Raw genomic sequence first — 19,329 nt, forward strand, 5'->3', positions numbered from 1 at the left:
CTTTCAATTCTCTCCCTCTCTTTCTTTCTCTCTCTCTGTCTCTCCTTCCCTATCTCTCTCTCTGTCTCTCTTTTTTTTTCTTTTTTGCGAGGAAGATCAGCCCTGAGCTAACATCTATGCCAATCTTCCTCTTTTTGCTGAGGAAGACTGGCCCTGAGCTAACATCTGTGCCCATCTTCCTCCACTTTATATGGGACGCTGCCACAGCATGGCCTGACAAACGGTGCAGCGGTGCGCGCCCGGGATCCAAACCCGGGCCGCCAGCAGCGGAGTGCGCGCACTTAACCACTATGCCACAGGGCCGGCCTCTCTATCTCTTTTTTAAACAGCCAAAACTGGCCAAAGATAGAGTAAGCAGCATTGATAGGCACTGAGCTCCCTGTCACTGGAGGTATTCAAGGGTGGGGTGGATGGGCATTTGGGGCAGGCATCGAAGGGGGATTCCAGCAGGGGTTGTGGATATAGGATAAGCCTTGACGACCCCTCTGAGAGGGTGTGGAAGAGGGAGGGAGGGTTCCTGCTTCCCTGTCCTTCCCATGTTGACCCACTACCACTCTGAATTTCAGCTCTCTTTTCTCCCACTTGCTGGGTGTCTCCTGGGTGGTGAGCAGGGGCATTGTTAGGACATGTGGCCACAGTCCAAGGGGGCAGGCTGGCGGGCAGCTCCCCAGGGACCACCTCACCTCGGTCACTGCGGCAACTATAAAAATAAGTGTGGCCACAGAGGGCCTGCTGCCCTTTCTTCTCTGCTCGGATCCCGCTCAGATCCCATTGTTCCGCTGACGTGGAACTAGGGCAGGCCGGTGACTCAGCCCTTGTCCCCACACTGCGGCAGTGGCGAGCTGCCTCCAGCCTCCAAGCCCACGGAGCAGGGTGCCTGCTGGAGAAGAGTGGCGAGGAAGCCAGGACACCGAGGGCCCCTGGGGACAGCCTGTCCTCCTGGGTATGTGGCCTGGCCAAGTCTCCTGGCAGCCCAGGGGCGAGGAGCCTGCAGGTTGGCACAGTCACTCGCTGCTTCGAGGCTGGGCTGGTACCAGGCTGACCACTCCTTTGAGGCCCCTTGTGTGCCTCTGTGGAGCCACTGAAAGGGCCAGAGGGAGTCTTGCATCTGCTGGGGTGCGTGGGGTGCTGAGCAGCTCCCAGCCCATGTCTGTGCCTCCAGCCTCAGATGGCTGCTAGGAAGTTGGGGACGTTAGCCCATTCCAAAGGCCTGTATTATCGGGCTGGAGTAGGAACAGAGGGTTGTGGGACAGTGTACAGGGGGAGTAATCAGGAATAAAACATGAGTCATCGAAAGAGAGACTTCCTCCTCCCCCATGGTATCTGGGCGATAACTCACCCAGCCTGCAGTGGGGCCCCAGACATCTGAATTTGCCAATCAAAAGCCCATTGGACGAGCCAATAAACAAATGACGCCCCAGAGCCACAAGCCAGGGTTTAGCTGGTGAGGAATCATCTTGGAGGGTCACAGTTTCCACGCAGCCCTTCTGCCCTCTGTGTTAGCAGCTGCCGCCCCCTGCCCCGGCTCCCAGGGTCCCATCAGTGTTACTATCACTGCAGCAAAATTTACAAGTGAAACTGAAAGATGGGAGGGACGAGCAGTGCTACAGTCCCCTGTCATGTTGTCAGAGCTGGGACACAGGGAGCTCCAAGCCAATTCAGCCCTGAGTGTCTGTCAGCTGGAGCTGGGGCTTGGGTGAGGCGGGGTGGGGGGCCTGTAGCAGGGAACAGAGAGCCTGCCCGGGGCCTGAAGGCCAGGAGCTTCCTTCTGTGACTCGAAAGCATGAATTTAGAAGAGGAATACTTTTTTTAAAAAGTTCCCTGCCTCAGAGATAAGGCCCAGGCTGCTGTGGTCAGAGTTTGCTGTAAATTTTCTGAACAAAGCAGGCTGGGGTGACAACTGGGAAGTTGGGGAACAGATTCATCATGAGCAAGGAGATAGCATTCCCCTTTGAAGTGAAACCTTCTGGTTGCAGTTAAGTGGCCAGGCAGATGGTGTCACGGTGTTTGTAGCCGACACACTGGTTAACTGTCGGCTGTGCCCACAGACAGGCTTCACTGCAAGATTCAGATCCCACAGCCCGAGAGACGGAGTGGTCTGAAGCCTCGTTGCTGCTGACGTCACGGGGCGATGCACAGGGAGACGGGGTCCTGGAGGCTCGGCCTGGGTGCAGACAGCGCCCTGCCTGTCATCCTGAAAGCTGGGGCCGGGGTGGGTCTGTATGGTGCCTGACAGCCTGCAGGCAGTCCGTCTGAGTTCTGAATGTCCCCTCTGCCCCTTTGGGCTGGTTCCCTGTCAGGAGTCACTGTGACCTTACCATCCTGCAAAGGAAACTGAATTTGGTCATTCCACAGGATTTAACAGGTTCTCAGGGAGTCCGCGTTACATGCCTGGAGGCAAGGAAGCAGCTATCTCAAGGGGTTTCCTGGGGGACCCTGGGATGGTTGCTCTGATGTTTAAGACAGAAGTGACAGACAGGGAGCCAGCAGCGAGGAAGACCTGGAGAAGCTGTCCAGGCAGCGAGAACAGCTAGTGCAAATGTCCTGAGGCGGGAGGCAGTGTGGAGAACAGGAAGGAGGCTAGTGGGACTGAGTGAGGATACCAGGCGGGCAGGGGTCGGAGCACAGGGACCTTGGCAACCAAGGTAAGGAGTTTGCACTTGATTCTCAGTGTGAACGAGACCACAGGAGGTGAGGTAATCTGATGTAACTTTAAAGCCTCACTGTGCATTCTGCCTGGAGGGAAGCAAGAGCAGAAGCAGGCAGGTCCGTTAGGAGGCTTTGCAGGAAGCAGGAGAGAGAGGACGGCAGTGGAGCAAGAGCCAATTGTTAAAATAAACGCTGAGGCATTTTGTGAGCCGGCTGTTAAACACGCCATTATTAAAAATTTAATTATATGTTATGTAAAGTACAGAATTTATATTTTTATACAATATATAAAATTAAACATAAATTATATAGAAATTATTATTTAAAATTAAATTATATAGAATTATCATATGATCCAGCAGTTCTCCTTCTGGGTATAGACCCAAAAGAATTGAAAGCAGGGACTCAAGAGATGTGCACGCCTGTGTTCATAGCAGCCTTATCCACAACAAGGAAGCAACCCGAGTGTCTATCGACGGATGAAGGGATAAACGAAATGTAGTCTGTCCACACAGTGAAATATTATTCAGCCTTAAAGAGGAAGGAAATTCTGACACCTGCTACAACATGGATGAACCTTGATGACATTATGCTAAATGAAATAAGCCAGACACAAAAGGACAAATATTATATGATACCACTTATATGAGATTTTTAGAGAAGTCAAATTCATAGAGACAGAAAGTAGGATGGTGGTTGCCAGGGGCTGGTGGGAGGTGAGGGGGAAATAGGGAGTTATTGTTTAATGAGAATAGGGTTTCAGTTTGGGATGATGAAAAAAGTTCTGGAGATGGATAGTATTGATGGTTGTGCAACAATGTGAATGTACTTAATGCCACTTAACTGTACACTTAAAAATGGGTAAAATGGTAAATTTTATATATATTTTACCACCATAAAAATGCATAGTTCTATTAGAAAAAATTAAATTATAAAATTAAACTATATATTTGATTTATATGATATAAATTAAATCACTGACAAGTAAATACACAAGGCTCACCATTCCTGAGTACTTTTCTACCTTTGACTGTCTGTGTTCTCTGGGTCTTTACTCTGCTGTGTCTGTGGTGTAGAAACACTACATAATGGTGGCTGCTGCTCTTGGCTCTGCCTCTGATGGTGTCACGGTCGTAGCTGGAAATTGCCAAGGTGGGAGTGTGTACCCCACTAAAAGAGGGAAATGCTACCAGTTGGGTGTGGTCTTTTTTAACCCCCAGACTGCAGGTTGTCATGCATTAGGCAGCATACCCTGGAGGAGGGGGTGGACGGGAGTGGGGCGCTGGTGGAAGTCAGAGCAGACTGATCCGCAGAGATTTTGGAGGTGGGGACTTATTATGGCTTCCAGGTGGGGAGTGAGGGAAACAGGACTCAAGGGTGATGCCATTTGTGTGAGACATTTGGCCCGAACACCTAGGTGGATGGTGGCGCCACTTCCAGAGATGGCGGACTGAGGGAGCTTGGGGGCTGTGGAAGGTCCAGCAGCTGATGGATCCAAGGCTCTGGAGCTCAGGGAGGCCCTACTGTGCGCCAGGCCCTACTGTGTGCAGAGCAGAGATCATAGGGCCCCTGCCCTGAAGGAGCCCTGGTTTGTGAGGAGACAGATGGTCCACTTAATAGGGTGTCCTGTCCAAAGGCCCAGGGTGGCTGGACAAAGAGCCACTGTCCACCTCTGCTTCCCCAGCCCCACCTGGAGCTCGGGGTCATGGACGCTGATGTGCTGTTTCCGCCCATCGGTTTCCTCCCTCTCTCTTTTTCCGGTGCTTTTCAAGGTTCACTCCCCGGGCTGATCTGTGGGTTTCCCTTCAGGCCTGCTCCTTCCCATTTCCAGAAGGGCCTGAACTGGGCTTCATACACACCTTTCTACCTGTGCCTGGCCTCCAGCTTTTCTTGTGAACACTTGCTGTGCGAGCGCCCTGACCCCACATTCCCTCAGGACTAACCCCGCCCCACAGCCTTCGGTACCTGCAGCAGGTTCCATGGCCTATTACACATCTTTGGGAGATGCAGCTTTGACCTCAGGGAATGATTCACGTGGGAACTGAGGGTCTGTGCTAGTGTCCTGTGGCTGCCGTAACAAAGTACACAGACTGGGGGGCTTAAAACAACTGAACTGTGCTCTCTCACAGTCCTGGAGGCCAGAAGCCCAAAATCAAGGTGTCACAGTGCCACGCTCCGTCTGAAGGCTCTGGGGAAGAGTCCTTCCTGCCCCTTCCAGCTTCTGGGGTCCCAAGTGTCCGTTGATTTGTGGTTGCATCCCTCCCATCTCTGCCTCTGACATCACGTGGCCTTTTTCTCTATCTCTGTCTTCTTTTTTTTTTTTTTTTTGTGAGGAGGATCGGCTCTGAGCTAACATCTGCCAATCTTCCTCTTTTTGCTGAGGAAGACTGGCCCTGGGCTAACATCCATGTCCATCTTCCTCCACTTTATATGGGACGCCGCCACAGCATGGCTTGACAAGTGGTGCGTCAGTGCGTGCCTGGGATCCAAACTGGTAAACCCTGGGCCGCCGCAGTGGAGCGCGCACACTTAACCCCTTGCGCCACCTGGCCGGCTCCCTCTATCTCTGTCTTCTTGTCTGTCTCTTATATAAGGACACTCGTCATTGGATTTAGGGCCCACCCTAATCCAGGATGATCTCATCTTGACATCCTTAATTACATCTGCAAAGATCCTTATACCAAGTCAGTTCACATTCTGAGGTTTGGGTGGATGTATCTTTTTGGGGGCCACCATGCACCCCACTATAAGTCTTATGGTAGACCTGGGAGGTAGCTGGCCCCCCTGGTGGCCCTCTAATCACACCTTCCCCTTGGACCAGGCCTTGGGAGAGTGCACCATCACAGAATGCCAAGGCCTTACAGTTCTATTTTTCTTGCCAAATTTAAGCTCACTTTCCTCTCTCTGCTGCTGCTGCTCATTTTGTCTGCCCAGTGCCCCTGCCAGGACTGTTCGTCCAGCCCTCGGCCCTGACTGCCCATGTGGGGTTAGGATCCCCCTGTGGGGATCAGGCCTTATTAGTCCTGGAGCCCCAGATTGGACAGCCATCAGGAGTGATCAAAGGATAGGGATGATTAAAGGGCCGAGGACGGATGATTTAAGCTGAGAAAGAGAAGGCCAAGGAGCCACTGGATTGTCTTCGAGTTTGGAGAAGATAATTATTACTTGAAGGGTGGTGCCCAGCTGTTTCCCATCTCCTCTGAGGACAGAAAAAAAAAGAGGAAATAAGTGATGTACAATTAGAGCAGCTGGTTAGATACAAGGGTGAACTTCCTGGCTGGGAGTGTGGCCAAACGTTGGCTTGGGTTTCCTGAGGGAGCGTGGGGAATCTCCTTACCTGGAGGTGTCTAGGCCTGGCGACAGAGGCCCCAGTGGTTAGAGTGAAGGGGGGCCAGAGGCAGGGGATGGACTGGATGGGCTCTGGAGCACAGTCATGCCAATGTGGGGCACTTGCTGGCCTTGAGGTTGGCTCCCTCCTGCCATTGTCCTTGAGGTTCCCACAGGGGAGCATTTTGGTGAGGCGTGCACCCTGGCTGGGCTCCCTGAGGAGATAAGCTAAGTGTGTTTAGCTCCACTGTGAATGGAAATGAATAATGCACAATAAGCTGACCCTATGCTAATCTGGTAGAACTCCCTGCCAGCTCTCTGGGAGAACAATCACATGGGTGTGCCTACACCCACCAGGTGCTTTTTATAAAAACCCTGGAGAATAATGCTGCGGCCCAGGTTGGATGTCATCCCGGAGACCCGGCCTCTTCCCAGGGGGTTGTGTTATTAGGCTGTTTCTTAGGGGCAGTGAACCACCAAACTCCCAAATACGAGGTGGACAGATGGCCCAGAGGGTTGGACTGTCGGGCAGACCCAGCGGCTGCTTTTCAGACCAGCAATGCCCCGGGCTGGTGTGGAAGCCATCAGGGTGCTGTTAGTGACACTGGCGACTACATTTCTGAATCCCGGGCTTCCAGGCAGAGGAGGGTGTATGCACATCTGAAATGGCTGTGGTTTTGCAGTTCTGTGCCCACAAACTGACTCGGTTGAAAATAGTTCAAAATATCCAAAGCATGAGGGAGGGAGTGACTGCTTTCCTTAAAAAGGAAGGACTCGATTTCATCTACTTAAAAAAGCCCACCAGCCCTAGTGCACGGTCCCCTAAAAGCCCCAAATAACCTGGCTGGCAGTCAGGCCTCAGCATCCCTCGCACATTTGGGATCTTTCAGAACTAGGGGTGTGGGGCTGGGAGGGGTGTGGCAGTGACCAACCTGAGACCCAGGATGAGCTCTGGGCACACACGAGCCACAAGGGGGCTCACCCCCACGAGGGAGGCCAGTACTGAGGGGACGGTACTGGAGAGTTGCCCACCAGCTTGGAGGGGGTTATTCCCTGCTATGAATTCTCACCGGCCCCCTGACTTTGGGCAGAGGCCCTGGGTCTAAGGCAATGAGGGGAGATGGGGCAGGAGTGCCTGACAGGCTCAGCCAGGGGGAGTGGAAGAGAACCCCTCAGCTATGGGTGCCCCACTCAGACGGCCCTTCCTAGGACTGGATCCTGTTGCTTCTCAAGTTCCAGCCCATCCTTCTGTCCCCAGCCCCTAGGACTTGCCTGCCTTGTGGGTAATAGGGTTTAATCAGCGTTTCTTGACTGGATGGAGAAGTAGAGCTATTACTGCCCTGGAGGGCAGGGCCGGGCCTGAGGTAGCCCAGATGGGGAGGGGAGCCCCACGGGCAGCGTCCTTTCCCCACATCCCCTAACTGCTTCCTTTAAATACTACCAAGTATCTTCTCTACGCTCTGCCTTCAAGAAGTCCCTAATTGTGGAGGGTGGGGGTGGCCCATGTCCCTGACTATTCTGACAGGCGCGCTCCATCCCTGCCCCACGCCGCCGGTGGGCCAGCGTCTTCTGTCACACGCCCCAGAGGGTGCAGCAGCGACCCCGGGGGGTGGAAAGGTGGGGTGGGGAGTAGCTGGAGGGCTGCCCTCCCCTTCCCCCCCCCCGGGCCACGTGACTTGCGCTCGCCCCTCGGCTCTGAGCCAACAGCCGGGGGTCCTGCCGCCCGAGCCGAGCGCGCCGCCGCTTAACCTTCGGAGGCGCTGAGCGCGGGAAGGCGGCGGCGGCGGCCAACTTTGTTTGGCTGCGTAAATAAAACCTCCCGCAGAAGGAGCCCTGCGCCCCAGGGAAGGGGAGGAATCTCTTCCCCCCTCGGCGCCGCCCCCGCGCCGCCGCCCAGCCTCCACATCCGCCCACATCTGGCCGCGGCGGGGCGTCCGGCGGGGAGGGGGCCGGGGCCGCGTCCATCGCCGTCCCCTGGGCGCGGGCCAGGCGCGGAGAAGGGGGGCACTCGGGTCGGGCGCCCAGGACTCGGCCTGTCCCCGCGGCGGCCGCTCGGGCCCCAGCCCCCCAGGCCGGGCCTTGACAGGCGGGCCGAGCAGCCAGTGCGAGACGGGGAGGCCGGGCCGCGGGTGCGGGAACCTGATCCGCCCGGGAGGCGGAGGCGGGGCGGGGGCGCGGGGAGGGCCGGCGCCCGCCCGCCTCCCCCATTCATTCAGCCGAGCCCGGGGGCCGAGGGGCTCCGGCGGCCAGCTCTGCACGGCAGGAGCGCGGGCGCGGCGCCCCAGCCAGCGCGCAGGGCCCGGGCCGCCCGGGGCGCTTCCTCGCCGCCGCCCTCCGCGCGTCGCGCGGCCCACGAGCCACCATGTCCGACCCCGCGGTCAACGCGCAGCTGGACGGGATCATTTCAGACTTCGAAGGTGGGTGCCGGGCCGGCCTCGGAGGCCCCTCGGGCGGCCCGGCGCGGGACAGGAGCGTGGAGGAGGAGGCGGGACCCCCGATGGGGCGTCCTTCCGCCGCGCTCCCCGCCCCGCTCCCCCATTGCCTACTTGGAGGGCCCCGTTCGGGGGACCGCAGGGACCGTGCGCCCTCACCGGCCCCTGCGCACTGCGCCCGGGTTTCCTTCCTTTTATTGTTGTTTGTGTTTGCCGAGCGACGACAGCCTCCTCGAGGGCTGGCGGGGCTTCCTCGGCACTCCCGGGCGCGCAGTTTCCCTCTAGGCAGTCAACCAGTCCCCTCCCTTCGGCGCTCCCTGTCGGCCTTCGGGCCCCTCTGACCCGCGGCGGGTTGGGGGAGTTGTTATCCGCCCCCGCGTCCCGCCGGGAGGACCGCCCCCTCCTCCAGCCAGTTTCGGGGCCGGGGCTGAGCCGAATCCGGGCTGCCGAGGGCCGGTGAGCGGACACGGCCCGGGCGGGGGGTGTCTAGAGGGGAGCGTCCCATCGGCCCCCATCCAGGCCTAGGGACATCCTCATTTGCTTCCCAGACTCGGGCTGAAGGGGAAGGAGGGGCCTGCGTGCCGGTAGGGAGCGCATTGTGGACCCCTCCCCCCCTGGGGGTTTACAAAGTGTAGAGAAACTTGGGGGGCTTCTCCCTCCGAATGCGGCACGGCTCGGTCCTGGGATGTGGTGCGCTTCCGTGCGTCCTCGTGACTGCTTGTGTCTCTGCGTCCTGCAGTCCTGGGGAGTAAATAAAGCAGTCGGAAGGGAAACGCACACAATAGTCTCCAGTACTTCGGGGCCGGATTTCTGAGGGGCGGGGCTGCCTCTGCTGGGACCGGGAGCCCCCGCCCCTCGGAGGGGCTCCCAGGCAGCCTTGGGCAGAGCCCTCTGGTGGGCCAGGAGTGGGGAGGTTTGGCTGAAAGGAGTTACAGACGTCCAGGTGCCAGGCCAAGCCGGGAGGTCCTCCATCCCCCATGGCCAGAATCTGGGCTGGGATCTGGGTGTCCTGAGCCCAGCCTCCCACATGGCCCACCTGGGGTTAGCCCCAGTGGCAGGAGCACTTGTGGGGACTAGCCTGGCTAAATCCCAAGCAGAGCCCCAGCAGCATGATTCTGGACTGGCCTGAGCAGGAGGGTGAAGAGACAGGAGGGAGTTGTGGTCCTGTGGCCGGCACACCCTGTGCAAAGGACGCATGTCCTGTGGGAGCGCTTTTCCAACTCTGGCACTGAACACTGAACGAGGGGAGTTTTGGGTCTGCAGAGCTGTGATGACATATATCTGGCCATCTGAACATCTTGGGGCACATACTGGTACTGGGGTCTCCCCACCTCTGCTTCGTTCTGTTGTTTCGCCTTCTGCTTGCCCCGAGGGTAGCCCTGCTCACAGCTGCTGCTTTGAGACTCCTCTGCAGGGGCCTTTCATCTCCTAAATGTCCAAGGGCGAGAATTAGCTGATCTGGAGACGGCTGCCCCCTTCAGGTCGGCGCTATGTATGTCCTTGTGGCCTGTGGGAGTTAGGTCGGCTTGCAGATCCCTGACCCCACAGCCTGGTGCTGGTGGTGGGGTTTCTGGGGAAAAAGGGGATGCAGTGTGAGCCCTGAGGCAGCTTGGGGAGGTAGAGATTTGGGAGTTATGTGGTCTTACAGCTGTCACAGTTGGTGCTACGTAGGTCATTAGCACCTCTGCCTCAGGGTCCCTGTGAGTAACTCCATCCTCACCCCAACGTGCCCCATCTGGAGATGCTGGTGGCCTCTGTGGCTGCCTCCCAGGCAGCTTCTTGACCCTCTAATTTAGTTGGAGACAATGGCCTCATTGAGACCATCCTGGGGCAACAGTGGGCGGCCCTGTGACTCTGGGGGTGGTGGGGGGAGATTTCTCATTCTTAGGGAGCAGGGCCTTGGACCTTCTGGTTCCCTGTGTGCGTCAGTCTCCCCGTGTGCCCTGAAAAGTTCCAAGTGCTCTGACGACAGGGGAGTGGGGCGTTAGAGCCCTGTGTTTCCCCACTGGAGGTGTGTGTGAGTGCGTGAGGGCTCCGCACGGGCCAGCTTGGGGACCAGAAAGGCGGCCTCCCTAAGTGCCCCAGGAACTTGGAGTGGAGTTGGGTGTTGGGGACTGACAGCCTTGGACAGAGAGATGTGGGGAAGGAACGATCAGAGGAAGAGGAGAGTGTATGACCCAGCACAGTGGGTGATGGGAGCTGGTAGAGCCAGGGCAGAGAAAGGTCACGGAGGAGGCCGACCTTGGGCGAAAGTTGGAATTTGATTGCGGGAGGAAGGAGGAACGCATTCCTGCCAGGGGCAGCAAGCAGAAGCGGGGGCGGCTGGAATGAGCTGGTCTGTTAGGGGGCTGGGGCATAGGGAGGGGCCTGCTTGCCACGATCAGATGGGCCAGGATCAGATGGGCCAGGTCGCGGAGAGCCAGGCGTGCCCGCAGGGAGCCTGGACTGTCCTGGAGAGGCAGCTGGAGTGGCTGCGAGCGGAGCAGGAGGGGCAGGAGGCACGCTGCTCTGTTTCCGTGGGGCCGGCTGGGGGCCTCTGCCCGGGCCGCCCACGTGGTGTCTCGGTTTCTGCAAGGTAAGGTGAAAGGAGCAGGGAGGAAACTGCCACTGGGCCCTGAGGCTTCTTCAGGCGGCGGACCTGGCTCCTCACGAAGCACGTGTTGCTTGCTGAAGGGTGGAGGCCCCAGGGTCTGCCACCAAAGCAGGGTGAGTTCTGAGGCACGGTGTTACTGGGGGTGATTTTCAATCAGAGCAGATGTCCTGCCCCGGAATCCTGCGTCAGGGGCCAAAGAGCCCTGATCGGGGTGTTTCTGGGGGGTTTGGAGCTGGTGGCAGTATCCAGGCCAGAGTAGCATGCCATGCAGGGCAGGAGGGAAGCACTCTGGGGTGGAGTGGGTGCCCAGGCTGGAGCAGCACGCCCCCCCAGGGCAGACAGGAAGTGGCCCCCAGGGTATATGTGTGAGGTGTATGGAGTGGGTGCCTCGAGTTAAAATTCTGCTGATGCCCCTCATTCTGGGCACATCTGCCCCTGCCCTGGGGAGCACCCATCCCTTTTCATCATTTTATTCCCTGCCGGTCCCCCCCCAGCCTGGAGGACCCGGGCATGCGTGGTTCCTGAGGGTGGGATTGTTAAGCTCTGTTGCATCACCAAGGGAGGTGGCACGGGGCTTCACCCCGTCTTGTGTTTTGAATGTGTCTGTCATGTTCAGGTCTCCCTGAGCCTCCTGCACCCGCCTTTGCCTTCCCTTCAAGGATGGTCTCAGGGCTCTGTGGTGATCCCCTCTGGAGGGGCCAGAAGAGTATTTTGTGTTTTGCTGATTCGATGTTTTTTAGAGTCCCATTTCCCACTTTTCCCGGCACAGACAGGCCTCAAGGTAGCCCCGGCATCCGTCACTCCCCGTGTGACGGGGTGGCAGGAGGGGGGACTCTTCGTCTCTTTCGCTCCCGGTCGGTGGAGGCACGGGCAGCGGTACGGCATGTTCTTTGGTGAATGCAGGCCAAATCTGTTATCGCAGACGCTGTTACAACTCAGGGTCTTTGTGCAACAAAAGCCTTTCCAAGTGCCAGCTCTTGGCCTACTTTCCCCGGCAGTGTTTGCTGTAACTAGATTTACACACGGCGAAAGAATCCTGAAAGTCCTTGATGTTTGTTGAAACAGAATCTGGCCCAGAACCCAGGTGCTCTGGTCCCAGAGCTGTGTTCTGTCGCCTAGAGGACTCTGCCCTTCTAAGCCCTCCGCTGTCTCCTGGGAGGACCCTCTGAGCTGGGGCCTGGAGACAGTGCAGGCTCTGGGCCCCAGACAGGAGAGGGGTTTGGGGTGGGGCGGGATGGGGTGGGGGCAGAGAGTCTCCTGGGGGGATGGGACAAGCAGATTTGCCTGCTTGTCTGGAAGCCCAGACACCTCGGGGACATGGGCTCCTGAGTTGGCTGGATCCAGGTGCCCCTTTCCTCCCAGGAGGACAAAGCCTGTTGCTTGGTGATGGGTGCAGTCCTGTCCCTAATTAACGCCAGTGGGCCTCTTGAATGATGAAGCCTGTTTTTCAGCAAGACTCGAGGCCTCTTGTGAATACCACCTCCCTGCACTTCACACCCTTGTGGCAGGAGGCAGGAGCCCGGGTGGCAGTGAGGTCGCTCAGGTGGACTGGAGTGGAGCTGGTCTCGTGGGGCTCTGCTGGTGTGCAGCCAAGAGGGGCCAGCTCTCTTACGGGCCTGAAAGGCACCTGCGGCATTGGCCTGTGCTCTTCACGTCCAGAACGTGGGATCAGGCACGCTCACTGTCCTGATTGGGAGGAGGGCAGACGTGCATGCGCCAGGGGGCAGAAGCACCTCCGTAACTGGCTTCGCAGCCGGGCTGAGGGTCAGCCCTGGGTGGGGGAGATGGGGGCACACACAGGATACCCCACGCTGCAGAATGTCAGTCTGGAAAGGCTTTCTGGAGAACATGGATCTCCAGGAAGCTTTTGAAAGAGGCAGTCAGGCAGAGTTTGCATCCAAAGGGGGAAGTGGTGGATAGGGCAGCTGAGATCCCGTGTTGGGGGTGCTGTGTGACGTAGGGTAAGTGTCAGCTCCTGAGCCTCAGTTTCCTCCTCTGTTGAGTGGAGTTGTAAACACTTTTCTGAGTGTTGTCCTGGGGTTTAGGTGAGAGACGGCAGACAGCCTTGAGCCCGGGTCCTGCTTGTGGGAGCGTGCTGGGTGTTGCTGCTGCGTTGGGGCTGAGGGTAGGGAGCGAGTACTTGCAAGGGACCGGTGGGTGTGGATGCCTGTTGTCGGGATCTGGGTGATGGAAGGTGCTCAAAGGCCCAGGCAAGGGCCTGTCTGATCCCCCTGGGGGATGAGGCTGGACAGCGTGGTTAGCACTGCAGATTCGGAGCTCTGGAGAAGTCCACCTGTGGGTCCCTCTGAGTCTGCCAGATCCCCTGGCTCTTGGCCAAGCCTGTTGGCCTGGCACACATTCTGTGTGCAGGTGCCACGGCTTTCTCCCCGTCAGAGCAGGGGCTGGGGTCCTGTGGGTTGCAGGGTTCCTTCCCGGGGGAGGTCATCCCAGTCTCCTCTGCCGTCCTCCCCCTACCCCCGCAGAGCATCACAGATGCTCAGAAGGCCACAGGCCTTCCTGCAGGGCCGAGCGTGGATAGCAGCATGGGCACATGCTGGATGGCTCGAGCTGTGCTGGCTGCCAGCCTTCCTGAAAGACCATGGAGGCAGGGAGCCGAGAGGGGGCGTGCTGGCGGGGCCCCCTCCTGTCCGGAGGCCTATCCTGATTGTGTGTGGTGCTGAGCGGGGCTCCGAACTAGGAGAACAGTCCCGTCTCAGGCCAGTGGGGAGAGCCATGTGTTGCTCACTCACCATGGGGGCGGATTAGTTCCTCACCCCCTGCCCTGGGCAAGGGGTGGGGGCCTTAGGGGCCTCCGTGCCTAGAAAAACAAACCCACCACAGCTCGAGCCCCCAGGGTCAGCGGCAGGCGCAGCAGGCCCATTGTCCGGCATGTGGTGGGCACTCGTTCAGTTCACGTCTGTGGGGGAGGTTTTCCTGCTGGTGGGGGCAGTGGCGTGGTGGCCCATTCATAATGGGGCATCACTGAGGGAAATATAGTTGTGTTGCTTAACGACAGGGATACGTTCTGAGAAATGCATCGTTAGACGATTTCGTTGTGCGAACATCACCGAGTGTACTCACACAAACGTGGATGGTGTAGCCTACTACACAGCTAGGCTGTGTGGTACTAGTCTTATGGGACCATTGTCGGATATGCGGCCCGTCGTTGACCGAAACATCGTTATTCAGAGAGTGGCTATATGAATGTACAGGTATGCGCTGCCCTGTGGGAGTCAGGGACTTCTCAGCCTGGTGACTGCAGCCCCAGCCCGCCCCTCGGGGGTGCTGTAGCCCTCATGTCCTGGCGCTGGCCTTACAGCCCGGGGGTCCCTCTTCCTCTTTCTCCTTGCATGCCCAGAGGGCTGGGCTGTCACAGTCAGAGATGAAGCCCCATGCCATTTAGTGGTCACTATTCGTGGCCGCCCTTGGTTTACCAGCCGAATGCCCCTCATTCACTGTGCTGGGTGTGGGCCGGCCTGCTGCTCGGAAGATTCTCCTTGGGGTACAGACAGGAGCACGGGGCCAGGGGGCCAGGCTCAAGGGATCCATGGTGGCCCCCAAACCCAGGACAGAGTCCCGACTTTTTTCTGGCCAGACCAGGTGTTCCCCACTGGGCTCAGAGCCCCCAAGGGCAGGGCTGTGTGTCTCTGCTCACCGTCCTGTGGCCAGAACAGTGAGCTTCATGCAGTAGACCCTCAAAGACCTGGTAGTGTGTGGAAGGGTGGTGGGAGGAAGGGGCGCTGGGCAGCTGGGGGCTCTGGTGCGGGATGCGTCAGAGGTCGAGGCCCCAGGTGGTTTCATTTTTTTGATTCATCCGAGAAACCCAGCCAGGAAACAAATTCCTGTGCTTCTCTTGACAAAGCCGCTGAGGAAAGATGGTTGGGCAGTGGCTTTCTTTCCAAAGCCCTCTGGATTTTTCCCAAATTTGGAGGTTCTGTGAGTTGCTTGTGAGACTGGATGGTCCGGAACTCTCTGGAACACGGTCCCAGAAGCCCGAGGATTTGTAATCTCTCCAGCCAAATAGACCCAGCAGTTGGCCCCTAGACACTCCTGGCGCCTGGGGCATTTCTGGGCTCAGGCTGTTTAGTTTGGTCTGGACAGAGCCCGGAGGCTCCGTTCAGCCTGGACCAGGAGATGTTCTAGAAACTTGGTTTGTTGTCATTTTTTAAAGTGCTGCCGGTGCCCAGAAATTTATGTGGCAGGACAAGAGGATGGCCTCGATTTCAGCGGAGAATATGCACGGCGAGCCCTCCATGTCCACCCCGGCGCTGCGTCCAGAGCCGGCTGCAGGGGAGGCAGGGAGCCGGGAATACACTCGACCTACCTCTTTATTTCTGGAGTTTGGTGGTTTTCCCTGTCCACCCTCTTTCCCGTCATCCTGAGTCTCTAACAGCCCCTTCTGGGATGCTGAGCCCCCGGCGTCTCTGGGCCCGCTGGGGAAGCAAGTGTGCGGCCCCGTGGTGCAAAATCCAGAAAATCAAGGGCCTGGCCTTGAACACAGTAGTGCCCCCCCTCCACCCTCAAACACACAGCTAGAGCTTCCTGTGTCCCTCCCGGAGGAGACTGGGAGCCTCTGCCTGCAAACACTTGGAACAGCCTCCTGGGAGAGCCAGGTGAGAGGGGGCTGGGGAGGCAGGCAGGTGACCATACCACTCCTTCTCTGGGAGTTCCATGGTTGTTCCCAGGGTACACATGGGGGCCAAGGGACCCCAGGGCTTCAGATCTGGTCTTGTAGGGAGTGGGGTGGGGGTAGGGAGTTAGGTTTGTTTTGTGGTCCAGGTCTGATTTAGATTGCGTGGAGGGCTGGGGGCTGGCTGTTCTCTCTCTCCCCTTCAACCAGCCGCTTCCCCTCGATGCCCAGTTTTCTGACTCGTACAAGGAGGGGTTGGAACCCGCTGAGCTCTTCGAAGCCGGTGTCGGTTCTTTTCCCATGATTCTGTGTCCGGTTTCCTACTCCCGGAACCCACAGCCTTTCCCAGCCCTTTGAGGCATGCTGGCTACTGGCTCTTTGCTGATGGACTTCCGGCTGTCCCCTTGGGCAGGGCCTAGGGGTGCTGGGTATCTCCTGTGGGAGGCTGCAGCTGAGGGTCCCCTGGGAATGAGGAAGGGAGCCACCTGGGCCACAGACAGATCCCCCTCTGCCCGCGGGAGGTTAACTGAGGGACCAGTCTCGTCTTTCCTTTTGGTGGGAAGAGAGAGAAGGCCTGGGCAGAGTGAGAAACGGGCCACCTTGCCGACTCCCCTCCCTCAGGCGCCAACCTGGAAGGTCTGACGTTGATGGCCAGCAGTCTGGTGGATTTCCATACTCTCCAGGCAGGATCTCGCTCTGTACCCTGGCTGGCCCCTTCCTCACTCTTATACCCTGGCTGGCCCCTTCCTCGGTGCCTGAAGCCGGCTCTGAGGAGGGATCTTTGGCTCTCCTTTCCATGTGGGTGGGCAGTTGCCCTGCGAGGGGTGGGCCAGGCCCCTGCCCTGTGTCCCTTGGAGACCGATATTATCTACAGTAAAAGCATACAAGTTTTCCTGGCTCCAAACCAGCCTTGGAGGGGTGGCCTTTTCTGTTGTCCCCTGCCTTCTGGCCCACATTAAAAGTCAGAGGAAGGAGTGCTCTAAAGTGGCTGGGTTTTGGATTTTTCCTGCAGTTCAAAGTGAAGTTCTGGAATCCCTCTGCCCTCTGTTGGACCAGGAGGAGGATTGCTGGGGTTGGAGGGGCAGTTGGCTCATTCATTTGTTTATTCAACAGCTATCTGTGGGCTCTGTTCTAGGTTCTGGGGCTCCAGGCATGAGCTCAAGAGAGGAGTAGGTTCAGGAGGGCTTCCTGGAGGAAGGAGTGCCTAACCAGAGTCCTGGGTAGGAGTTTTACCAGGCAGGGTCTCCAGGCAGATGAAGCTGGCTGGAGATTTCTGCCAACTTGTAGTTTGTTGAGGTCTCCCTGTTGGGTCCATACCTGGCCCAGGTGCCCTTGGCACTGAGACAGGAGGTGGGGGAGAGGGCTGTGCTTGCCAGCATAGGTGGGGGCGTGAAGAGGATCCAGGCTCCATCTTTCTCCTGGTCAGGGGGCCGGGAGAGCTGGGAGGGACTTGGGTGGTGAATGATCCAGGGGGAGAGAGGCAGCCAGTTGTGAACTTGGTGAGGGTGGAGCGGGCTGCAGTTTGCAGTGGCGAGCTTGGGACCCCGGGCCTCCATCAGAAGACCTCAGAACGGGCGGCTTTGCTTTTCTGCAAAACTACAAAAGAAACCCTTGGCAGGCCTGGGGCCCCTTGGGGGTGACATGGGGATGACGATCATTCATTGGCACCTTTGCAGGCCCCGTGCAGCAAAGAGAGGTACAGCGAAGAGAGGGGATGGGGAGTTGTGTCCCCACCCTTCCAGGTTGCTGCCCCCACCCCGACTCCAGGCCCCAGGGAAACACTGAGTGTTGGGGCAGCTGGGAGAATGGAGACGGTGGTGAGGGAAGAAATCTCCCTGCCCCTGCCCTGGCTGCAGCCCCCGAGTGGCTGGGCTAGGGGGGCCCCCCTCAGATATTTACATCTCTCCTAATATTTAAATGATGAAGCCAGGCTCCTGCAGACAGCTGCCCTGGAGCCAACTGTGGGCTCTGGCCTCCCTCCCCCGCCTCCTCCCTCCCGCATTCTTTGTCTCTGGAGTCCCGGCCCTTCCAGCCATCCCCCCTTCACTCACAGGCACTTCTTCCCCACCGTGCTGTTCTGTTCTTTTTCATCACCATCTCCTTTACTGAGCACCTACTGTGTGCTAGGCACTGGGCTGGGCACTTTCTATACGCGGTCTCTTAGTCTTCCCGGAGCCCAGCAAGGTGGACAGGTCACGCGGGCGCGTGCAGGTTACAGCTGGCCCGAGGCCACACTAGGAGGCAGGACTGGGTCCTCCTGACCTCACACCTGCATCATCCGTTGCTCGCTACTGCTGAAACCTGCCCTCCGTGGTGCCCCTTGCTCGGGCTGACCCTGCTTGGCTATGTTAGAAACCTCAGTTGGCTTGTCTGTGGTGGGAGGGGACAGCCGGGGGTCCAGGGCCTGGGCTCTGGCAGGGGCTGCCTCTGCTGCACTCCCAGCCTTGCTGCTCTCCGGCTCGGTGACCACGTTTTTGAAGCACGAATGGCAGCGCCCTCCTTGCAGGGTAGCTGGGAGGCTTGGGAGAGGCCATGTATGCAGTGCTGGCGCTTAGCAGGCCCCCTCTGCTTTTAGAGTCTAGCTTTCAGGTGGCCAGGGCCGGGTTTGGAGGTGGAGTGGGGTGATGGTCTAGTATACTGGCTCAAATCTGGCTTCACCCTTGCCCTTGCGGTCATGTTGAACAAGTCATTAGCCTCTCTCTGCCTCGGTTTCCCATCTGTAAAATGAAGACACTGGTAAAAGGGCTGCATCTTCCTGAGAACTGAATGAGCGAATGTAACAAGAGCCCTCAGAGTGGTGCCCGGTGTGTGGTGAGCACTCAGTACACGTAGACCGTTACAGATTCAAAGCAACAAACGCTTTTTAGAATTACAGGATGTGCCCGGCAGGACCCGAGGCCCTAGTGGAAAGTGGGCCTGTCTTAGTCCATTTGGGCTGTGGTAACAAAAATACCACGGATGGGGCAGCTTAAACAGCACACGTTTATTCCTCACAGTTCTGGAGGCTCGTTAGTCCAAGAGCAGGGCTCTGGCAGACTTGGCATCTGGTGAGGACCCTGGTTCATAGACGGCGTCCTCTCACTGTGTCCACACAGGGTGGAGGGGAGAGAGTGCTCTCTGGGTCTCTTTTATGAGGGCATTAATCCCATAACGAGGGCTCCGCCCTCATGACCTGATCACCTCCCAAAGGCCAGACCCCCTAATACTGTCACCTTGGGGGTTAGGATTCAATGTATGAATTTGGGGGGACACAGTCAGTCTGTAGCAGGGACAGGCGTGAGCAAGCCTGGCTCCTGCCCTCAGCGGGGTGACAGTCTGTCAGGAGGAATCTGATCGCTGTTTTACGGAGGAGTGGGGAGATTCAAGGGGAGGCGGGAGGCTGGCTGGGGCCCTGGACGTCAGCGCTGGGCTTCTCTCCGGCCTGCGAGTTATCTTGTAGCAGGCTGGTTATCTTGGAGGCCCTGGACTGCTGGGACCTTCTCTGTCTAAGGTAAACACAGCGTGGGCCTTGGGCAGGTTTTGGGGTCTTGTGACTGACACGCCCGCTCGTCACATGGACCTCTGCTCCCAGCAGTACCCAGTACGTCCTTTGGTTTGTGACCAACCTGGGAGCCGAGTGCTGGCGGCTGAGGCTGGACATCGACCTTGGGTGACTTTTGGGAAGGTGGGGCTGCTGGTCAGGGCTGCCTCTGGCATAA

General features: G+C 58.0%; 1 protein-coding gene across 3 annotated transcripts in view; it reads left to right on the forward strand.

Annotated features, from left to right (window-relative positions):
- SEPTIN9 (septin 9) overlaps positions 1 to 19,329 on the forward strand; it is a 166,714-nt gene that overhangs the window by 51,379 nt on the left and 96,006 nt on the right. The window contains exon 1 of one of the 3 annotated variants that reach the window (XM_004432817.3): positions 8,228 to 8,393. The exons of the other annotated variants lie outside the window; for them this stretch is intronic. Coding sequence (XP_004432874.1) covers positions 8,339 to 8,393 — 55 coding nt within the window. The 5' untranslated portion in view covers positions 8,228 to 8,338. Of the gene's footprint in view, positions 1 to 8,227; positions 8,394 to 19,329 lie in introns of those variants that run through there. 3 annotated transcript variants of the gene reach the window in all.

This window comes from Ceratotherium simum, chromosome 16 (genome assembly GCF_057802395.1).
Source record: "Ceratotherium simum simum isolate JZ-2026a chromosome 16, ASM5780239v1, whole genome shotgun sequence".
Lineage (NCBI taxonomy): Eukaryota > Metazoa > Chordata > Mammalia > Perissodactyla > Rhinocerotidae > Ceratotherium > Ceratotherium simum.